Source organism: Blastomyces dermatitidis (assembly GCF_000003525.1).
Source record: "Blastomyces dermatitidis ER-3 genomic scaffold supercont1.1, whole genome shotgun sequence".
In the NCBI taxonomy this organism is placed as follows: domain Eukaryota; kingdom Fungi; phylum Ascomycota; class Eurotiomycetes; order Onygenales; family Ajellomycetaceae; genus Blastomyces; species Blastomyces dermatitidis.
In genome coordinates this window covers 6,485,661-6,496,466 of record NW_025544774.1, presented here as the reverse complement: position 1 = coordinate 6,496,466, position 10,806 = coordinate 6,485,661, and the positions used below count along the sequence as shown (strand labels likewise).

General features: G+C 28.4%; 1 protein-coding gene across 1 annotated transcript; it reads left to right on the top strand.

The window, feature by feature from the left end:
* Positions 1-396: 396 nt before the first annotated feature.
* BDCG_16225 (uncharacterized protein) lies at positions 397-1,072 on the top strand (the record flags this gene model as incomplete). The annotated part of the gene is made up of 2 exons (XM_045425476.1): positions 397-491; positions 922-1,072. The coding sequence occupies 2 exons, from the start codon at positions 397-399 to the stop codon at positions 1,070-1,072; spliced, it is 246 nt and encodes an 81-aa protein (XP_045279333.1).
* Between the last annotated feature and the right edge of the window lie 9,734 nt (positions 1,073-10,806).

The window sequence follows — 10,806 nt, the reverse complement described above, 5'->3', positions numbered from 1 at the left end:
TAGTAACAAAGATCTGTTTTCTGCATGTATCTCTGATACAGATTATATAATAACTGTATACAAAGAATATCAATAGTGTATGCATTGAATGAAGATGATATTGTTATACAATACTGTAGCTGTTTCTATACATTGCTGAAAGCTGTTAATATTTTCTTTAAGTCTCTTTATATTTGATAAGTCAGTAATATATTTCAATGCACTTCTTCTTTTATTATTATCATCATCATCATTATTATCATTATTATTATCATCATCATCATTATCATTATTATCACTACTATTATCATCATTATCATCATCATCATCATCATCATCATTATCATCATCATTATCATATCATTTCTGATCATCTCTTCTGCCTTCACTTCTCTTCAATGCTCACTGAAATTAATCATGTCATTTCTCTTCAAATATTCTGTGGTTCTGCGGATAATCAAGGCGCGTGAGCACTGTTACAGATTGAAGAGAAAGAAGAAGAAGGTGTTCAAGTAAGAGAAGACAGATTGCAAGACATGTTATAATGCCTTGAAGAGGCTCTGTAAGAGAGCAGAATGATAACAATTTTAAGTAACACTTCTAATAGATTTAGACTGAACTAAGTATAGAAATAATACAGATGACACTGTCTGTGAGAGATTGAAGAAGAAGATAGTGAAGAGTTTTATACAGTAGCAGTGAGATCAGAAGAAGTTCTGAGAATGATTTGAGACTAAGATGAAGAGAGAGAGAGAGAAGAAAAGTGTTACTATAAATAAGTAATAACAGAAGAAGATTGAGAGAGTGTTGAAGTAAGAGATAAAGAAGTCAAAACTAGTAAGTTTTTTATTTATTAAGAGATAATGATTTTTAATAATACTTCTATTCTCTAATTGATTAGTAGAAGCTGACAGAGAAGAAGAGAATTGAGGTCTTATTCAGGTCTCAAATGTGCTTCATAATTCAGAATATTGAGAAGACAGCTCTGCTCTCTGAGCATGTCAATCTGCTTATCACTGAGATGAAACCTGAGGCAGCAGATCAGAAAATGCAGGATTTTAAGACACAGATTGACCTGGCTGAGAGAAAGTAGCAGAAACTCTTCTCTGAGAAGACAGCAGAGAGAGATTTTGAGATAATTATTATCTCAGATAAGGAGAAGAAGAAGAAGAAGAAGAATGAGAAGTGAATTATGAAGAATGATAAGAAGAATAAGAAAGAGAAGAAAGATGATGAGTAGAAAAAGTTTTTTTCTTTTTATATTAATTAGTTTAGTTGTAAGTTCATAATTATTAATAAGTAAAATTAATTTTGAGTTTTTAAAAATTATTATACAAGTTGTAATCAAGTCAGGAACAATATATATATATATATATATATTTAACTATCATGATTCACAAATCACTATAATGTATAAGTATCAACATTTTTTCAATATTGATATTCATAATATTAATATATTTTTAATGATATTATCTGATAATGTAATTTAGTAATACTCTCTTTTATAATATTAATATATTTCAAGAAATATGACAGAGATTAATCAAGATTATTTGTTTACTTTTATACATTGATGATATTCAATCTGAGTTAGTACTAAAATTATAACTAAGCTAAGAAACAAGATTATTTTCTCTTATATTAATTCTTCTTACACACATCAGTGATCAGTTATTGAAAATAAATTATTATCTTTCTTAAATTATTATCATGTCTTCTGAATTCACTTCTTTTACTTCTATTGAAGATTTACAAACTCTTTAAGAAATCACTGTGAATTACAAAGTCTATATTGTTTACAATTCAATACAGAATGCTCTCTTTTAATTATAATAAATGATCACTTCATTCTTCACATCTGATTCCAGGTCATGAAATTTATGAAAAACTCAACACAAATATTGAGATGAACTATGGAATAATTATTAACAGATTGTATTACAGATTACTGAAAAGTCATCTCTCTACTGCAATCACTGTAACTTTATTTAGAAATATTTATTATAAACTGATCATGACTCTGAAGAAATTTTCTGACATCTGAAGTCATCAGAATGCAGACAATAAAAGAAAAATAATCAGAAAATTACTACTGAGCTGATAAGTTACTCTATCAGATAATGATTTTTGATAATACTAACTTTCTAATTTGAAGAAAATCATGCAAAAACAACTCTGTATCAGTACTCTGATTTCATAACTCTCATCTGATAACTTCTGTGAACAATTACTTTACATGTGTATATCTCTGAATCTTTCTCTTTAATCAATTGAAAATCCTGAATTTCAAACACTTCTTCAAATACTTAATTTAAATCTTCATATTTCACATTAATTCTGTCTTCAGTTCAATCTCAAGATACACTACAAAGTCAATATGCAATATCTAGAATCAGAGTTGAAGAATCATTGAAGAGTGTCTCTCACAGTGAATGTATAGACTAGTATAAATAATCTTACATTTATAAGAGTTACATGTTATTACATTGATGAGAACTGAACTTATTAAGAGACATTAATTGAATTTGAATCATTGATCAGTAGTCATACTGAGGATTATATAACTGAGATATTAATAACTGTGATTAAAAATGACTATTGAGATACTAGTCTCAGTCTTCTTACAATTACAACTGATAATGCTGTGAATAACTACACTATGATGAAGAGCTTGAAGCAAAAATTGACTTTGCATTTCTGAAATGATAAACAAGGTCATATTCTCTGTATTACTCATGTGGTTTAACTTGTGATGCAAATACTGATAAAGAATCTTAACATTGAGATGAAGAATAATGAGATGACTGATTCTTGAGATGAGAATGAGATGAAAGTGATTACTCAAGTAACTTTTGCATTCACTTTGTAAAAGATAATGTTTTTTGATAACACTTTTTGATATTACTTTTTGATAATGCTTTTTGATAATACTACTGTTAATTTTGAATAGATTGACTAATAATTTAAATATCATAGATTTGAAACATTGCTAATGCAATTTGTACCTCTTCTAAACAATAACAATGATTTCATGATATTCAATAAATAAACAAATCAGTCACATCACTGAATATGATACAGAATGTTAGAATATGATGAAGTTCAATATATAAGATAGCTGTTCAGACTCTTCAATTGTGTCAGATAATTGATCATTGAGTGTAATACTCTGATTGAGAAAAGATTCAGATATTGAAACTTTCTGATATGAAGTGAACTCAGTTGAAATATGTGATTGATTTACTGTTTCAGTTTTATAAGATAATAAAGACAGTCTCAATCACTTATACACCAATGCTGCAGTCAGTCTGATGAGTATATAACAGTTTATTTACTTATCTTGAGAAGCAGTTGAATCACTTAAAAAGAAATTCAGTCTGGGATGATGCTATAGCACAGGCTATTATTACTGTAAGAAATAAACTGGCATATTACTACAGTAAAACAGAACAATCTTTTGCAGAGTACTATGCTATAGCAGCTCTACTAGATCTCTTCTGTTAAGTTAATATCTACACTTCTCAAGATTGAACAGAGAAGAAATAAGACTCATATGTTAAATTAGTCTGAGACTACTACAATGTCAACTATCAGAGATTTGAATAAGCAGATATTTGAGATGTGAAGACAGTGAAATACAATTCTCTAGTAAGTAATGATCTTTGATAACACTTCATATCACATAGAACTATAATACTAACTTTGAAACAGAACTTGCATACATTAATTGCAACTGAAAATCAGGCAAAACTACATACTTGTAAAACTGAATTTGACTGCTATCTTTAAGATGATTCAATGAATTTACACATCAAATCAATTCTAGAGTTATGAAAAATTGTTAAGAGTACATATTCAACTGTTGCACTGATGACACATGATATTCTGACAATTCCATTGACAGAGGTGAGAATGAAGTGAAAGTTCAACTCAAGTTGAGATATTTATCACTATCATCAGAGACAATTACAAGGAGAAACAATCAAGAAACTCATGATTGTAAAACATGAAATTATCAGACAGTTTAATACCTCTAATCACAGTATATCAGAGAAGTGTAGTTTTCATGAGAAAGTGAAGAATAAACTTACACAAGAATGTATTTAGTTGTTTCATGAGTGTTATTAATAATTATTATCAAATTCTGATTATATAAGCAATCACTGAATGAACTGAATGAGACTGATTTTGATCTTCAGTTTCAGTCTCATTCTGATTTTGAAAGAATGATTATCTTTCACAGTTTATTCTGGAAAATTACTCTCATTTCACTGTTCTTGAATTAAATCTGGTCATTTTTCACACCATTTCTCTCAGAAATGGTCCATTTTCAGATTTTTTTGAGACTTGATTCTAATGGGACTCACGCCAAGAAATGTATAGAATCAGATCAAATGAGATCAAATGTGAAATTCATGGTCTCAGCGGCCAGTCTAGTCTTGTAAGATTATAAAGAAAGTTAACTCACAGTTCTACAGATTAAAACTGTTATCTGAGTTATAGATATATAATGTTTTTCATATCTCTTTACTCTGTAAATATAAGAAATTCTTAGAAGAGAATTCTGTAACTTATTACTCTATCTGTGAAATACTAGAGAGTGAAAGAGAATATCAGATCAAAGAAATTATTAACTCAGAGAAGTAAGATTATAAGCTCTGATTCAAGGTTCAGTAGCAAGAATATTCTGATAAGATGAATAAGTTCACTTAAGAATTATTCAGACAGATAAGATATCTGCAGAAGCTGAGACATGACTTTTATACTGTAAATTCTGATAAGTTAGAATAATATAATCTTTACTAAGAATCTGATTGTGATAAAGATATTAACACTGTTATTTATGAATTCTAGTCTATAAGATAATAAGTTTTTACTGAGATGAACAGTCTGCAGTGTATATAAGAAAAGAAGAAATTATATTCTCATTAAAGCTAAAAAATAAGAAAATAAATAGAGTTATAAACACAATTTGAAGATTAACAAAGAAAAAATAAAGAAAACTTAAACTCATATTCTTAATATCTGTGATATTTAATCTTCTTACAACTATTAATTTTCTTCTTTAAAGAAGCAGAGAGTATTATATCTATAATACAGATAATTATTACATTTAATATAAAGACTATTAGAAATACACAGACTTCAGAGAAGCTGAATATCAGAGTATATATAGTTACAGTAAGATCTTGAAGACTGATTATCTATATATATAATCAGATATCTCTTATAAAGCTGTATCTACTCTCTCAGTTATACTAAAGTATTCAGTCTGAAAATAATTAAAATACAGAGAGAGAGTTCATCTGTTCAGATTAACTCTTATTACAAATTCATAACATTTGCATTGTCTTGATTACCTGAATTTTACAGGTATCTGAGAACTTATCTCTCATTAATAATAAAATTGCAGAAATGTGCTGCAGTGTGAGAATCATTGATAGAGAATCTAGACATATTTGCATATATCTGATCAGAGATTGTGCAGATAGAGAAGAAGTAGTTATAGATCTGCAGAGCTGTAGAAGACACTGATAACATTAAAAGCTTTACAAGAACTGTCAGCTAGAATCTGTAAGAAATTACTTATAAGAAGACTTACAGCAAAGAGAGAGACTACACTGCTTAAAGTCAGAGACTGATCTGAGAAAGAAATGAGATGAGCTGCTGGCCTGAAGATCAGATATAATGACAGAACTGAGAGAGATAAAGACACAGTTGTAAGTAGTAGTATCTCTACTTCATCAGCTGATAAAAAGTAATCAGAGAAGTTATAAGAACACTTATAAGAAGCTCAGCAGTAGTCAGACATTGTTTACAAAGATATTGAAATTGAAAAATTTTTTTATTCTTGAGAAGTTCTTGAATTAATATATAAATATTATCAGAAATACTCTCTCTCTGTTATCTAAGTGAAAACACTTCACAGATGAATGAAAATACTCACAGTTTATAAGAATGAAAGCTGTTATAGAAAAAGAGAAAAGAAGATGAGATTCTGTGAACAGATCTGAGATATTTATACTACTCTAGAGAGGTTTGTTTACACTGTGAGTGATCTCACAGAACAGTCAGATTACTTTAGTAAATAAAAGTAATTATGAATTATAAGTCTGAATCTTTCTATATAACTACAAAGAGTGATTACAGATCACAGATATCTTGATTCTATAATTCTACAGAGTTGATGAAAGAATGAAAAATTTCTCACAATTCTACAGTATCAAAGAATAATGATTTATAAGAATAAGTGAAAGATTAACTCATGAATATTTCTCTTTGATAAAGATAATTTTACAGAGAGTGATTCATCTGTGAGATGAATCTGTGTAATAATTACATAAGAATCTTATAAAAATAATTGAGAGTTAATCAAAATTCTTCTGTATAAAAGATGTGAGATAAATCTGTGTGATAGTCAGAGAAGAATCTATAAATTATAAAGAATCTCACAGAATAAGAAACTGAGTAACAGACTCTTTTCTCTTTGTAATAACAAGGGATTTTTCCTCACTGAGATTTTTTATAGATGTGAAGAGTTTTTAGTGAGTATCACTGCAGTGCTAAGCTGATTCTATGAAGTCACTTAGTGAAAGACTTCATGAATGAAGCCTTAGAGAGAAAGAGATATATAAGAAATTATAATATAACAGAACTGAAGCGGTGACTAGTCAGTGATGTCATGTAGAGATAGTTGTTTTGAGAAGCTGTATAAGTGAGCTTAACTATCTTGCTTGAATAGTGAGCTTGTAGACTACAGAGTTATTGTGAGAATATCACAGATATAATACTTAGTATACTAAGAAGATTATATAAGACACACAGTAACTCTTATATATATTTCAGTAGAAGTAAAATAAATTACTGATTTCTTTAATAAGAAGTCAGCATCTAGCTATTCTATATAGATAATGAGTGAATACTCTTCTCTCATTTCATGAGTGAGAATAGCCAGAGTAATACCTCAGCAGCATCTTATTATCAAGAAAGAGTGATCTGCTGATCTTATATAGAAGTGAGATTCTTATATTCATCAATCAGATCTTTCTATGATATATTCAAATAATGTTATAAAGTAATTGAAAACTAGTTCAGACAGGATAAAATTATTTATATAAAAGTAATAAGCTGTGTGAAACTGCAATGAGATCTTGATATAGTTAAGAGTGTAATAATACTCTCTTCTTTAAAAGTATAGTTTCTATACTCTTAAGATTACTGAATTAGAAATTATCTTTATTATATAGCAATGATTATCAATCAATTGACAGTATATATACTATGTATAATATAAAGAAATAGATGAGTTTTTCTACTGACTGTGTAGATCTTTCTTTTCTCATCTTTATTCAAATCAAATGCATGATAAGTGAGTTTCTTATATATTAATTTAAAATATGAAAAATGTAATTAATAAGTGACTTGCAGATCTTTCAACATATTCTATTCTATATATGAAATTCTCTATAAAAGTGATGTATTTTAGAGATAAAACTAACAGTAGTAACAGGATTTTTTTGAAAAGATTTTCTCTCTCTGTGATATATTTTTCTTTCTCTCTCTCATCTGCAATAGTGAGTGTATGAGAGTATTATTCTTGAAGAACAGTAGAGGGCTTATTCTGATGTTTTCTAGTGAATAAACATCTTTGTGATGTGACAGCGGCCTTCATGACTGCTAAGAAAGCCAGGTTGAAGACAGCAATGTCAATGAGCTGCGGAAGCACTGCTCTTATTATCATATCTTCTTCTTCTCCTGCTTCTTTTGCAGCTGTGATGATAGTTGCTATGCCTTGCAGTGAGGTGTTATTTCTTCTGCTGATCAGTTTATCTGTGTTCAGTCTGTTCTCTGCCTCTCTTACTGCTGTTGCAACACTGCTCTCTCTCTTCAGTTAATACAGTGACATATGACTCTGTGTGATCATTCAGAGAGAAACTCAGAGAGAGCTTGATTTCAGAGACAGTGACTTTAAGAAGCTTAATCTGTAGTTTCTCTTTCATGACATATCTGAGTTCTGCTCAAAATACTACTGAATTGAGTCTGTAGAATTCTGCAGTTTCTTTATCTTCTCTCTGTAAGAAGACTTCAGTATAATCTCTGACTAATACTACTACTTATCTGTACTATATTAAGCAGCTGAAGAAGAGAGAGATCTTATACATTCACTTCTTCTCTTACTTCTATTATTTCTGTTATATCTATAACAATGACTTCTATCTCTCTGTAAGTATTATCTATTCTATAAAAAGATGTTATATCAGCTCTGATAAGAAGTCTAGATACTTAAGCAGTATAGAGTAAGAGTCTCAGAGCTTTAAGTGTTGATAAATTCTATCAAGACTGAGAAGATTCTTCTTACTTATCTATAAAAGAAGATGAAAGTGTGAGTCTCTGAGATGAAAAAACATCTCAGAATGACTGATCTTAAGAAAAGATTAGTTAATACTGCTATTGAAAGTACTATAGAGATTAATCACTGATTAAAGAGAATCTCACTTCAACTGAAGCAGATAACTGAGATACTTTATAAGTTAATAAGTTAATATTTTTATATATTTCTCATGCTCTTCTATAATGCTGCAGTACTAACTTCTTAACAGATAAAGATACTAATACTGAAGACTTCAATAGTGAAGAATAAGTTTGATAAAGATGTGATTATTGATGAGTAGACTCTGAGATTCTCTCTTTTTACTTTTTCAGCAGGCTGCAGTCTCACTAGAATAACAGTAACTTATAAGTTAATAATATTAATCTTTTTTATTGATTTCAAATATTTCTTTTCTCTAACTGCTTCAGGAATTTTACACTTGTATAGTCTCATTAAACTTCTAAAAAATCCTTTGAGAGAAAATAGAAGAAGAGTGCTATAGAGTCTATAAGACACTGACTCATTACTGTGAGATTATCTCTAAAAAATTCTTTAAGAAAAATGAGAAGTCTTAAGCAGTATTTCTTATCTAATATCTCTGATATATAACAGAGTAATCTCTACTAGCTGTCTTATAGTTTACAATCTCTTTCTCAGTATTTTTCAAATACTTAAGTGATTTTCATGAATTCTCTGATAATAAATATTCTTTTCATTTAATAAGATATTGAAGCTTACTGTAATATATTCATTTATTCAATATTTTCTTCATAAGATATTCAGTATCACTCTCAATCTTGATATTATTCAGCTGAGATGACTCTGCTCTGAGATATTATTTATAGAGCTTTAAATAGAAAATGTGAAAAACAGAATGAATTGATTTCAATTCTGTGAGTAATTTTAACTCATATATCTACTTATTCATTACTCTTATTACTGAGAAAGATTCTAGTTACTACTTACTGAGCTTCTTATACAGTCTTATTATCTTGATATTTTTTACTGAAAGTAGCACTTGATCTTCTATTAAGAACTTTATTAAAAGATGTTTTTAATTATAGTATTCTATCTACTACTTCTGAACACAGTGAATACTTTTCACTGTCTTCTTATAAATTTTATTCAAAAGTTTTAATCTCACTTTTACTTCTAATACTGAGAAATACTTTATTCTCTGTATCTGTCTGATATTCTGAGTATCTATTTCTCTCTTTAAAATATTATCTGTGATGTCACTGAGTAATGAAGAATTATATTCATAATAAATATAGAAAGAAGATATTTTTAAGATTATATTCTTTACATTGTTATATATGAATTCAGTGATTAGAAGATGTTTAAGCTAATTATTCTAATAATATAAATAGAATACTTAAAGATACTGTTCTAGTATCTGATTCTGATATTCAGTCTGATCATTAGTTTGCAGATGAAATACAGTACTGAGAAGATGTTTTATTATAAGATAATAGTAAAAAGCTGATCAGTATTTACTGATGAAGAGAAATTCTTGATCTGTTATCAATGATTTTAAAGCACTGTGATTATAAATAATGATATTTAAAAACAGATCAGTCAATTCAGAGACTTTAATCTTTTTATAAGTAGAAATATATCTGATTATCTTTGTGAAGTGATTAATAATGATTAAAATTGAGTTATATTCTTTAACTCTTATTGACTTTGATAGATTAACTATGAAATTCATTGATAGATTCTGTCATAAGCTTTTTAAAACAGGCAGTGATATCAACTCACTGTATTACTTATACTGTAGAATCTTTATTCTTTAATAGATATTATAAGTCTTAACATACTCTTTAATATCTATCTGAAGCTTGTTCTAAGTGTATTTATATTTTAAAAGCTTCTTAGTCTTCTCTAACTCAAAGTACTCTGTATGAGAATTATTATGATGAATTCTCAATAACTTCTGACACACTGCTCTGCTATGAGAGATGAAGACTGAACTATTCAGTAGTAGAAGTTTATATTCTTCTAGTTATCAGTGACTTGATTTCTTAGCAGCACTGTCTTACTCAGAGTCTGTCTCTTTCAAGTTTAAATCAGACTCTTTCTTTTTCAACTTCTGAATTCAAGCTGTAGTAGAGATATTCTTCTTCTATAATTTATCAATGAATTTTAAAAGTAGTTAAGTTGAAAGATTGTAGACTATTTCATTCTTTATCAATTCAATAATTGTAAGATATAATATAAGAAGCTTATAATCTTCAGTGTCAGTTCTCTGCAGAGATTCAGATTCTCTTCTATCTTCTATACTGAGTTATACAGCTGCCTCTCTAGTGCTGTTTCTGAGCTTTAGAGAATCTTAACTCTCTACAGTCAGCTTCTTCTACAGTGATAATAGAGATTCTTTTATAAAATTCTTCTCTATATTAATAATATTATAATTGAGCTGTCTAGACAGTATATTGACAGAATTAAGCTGA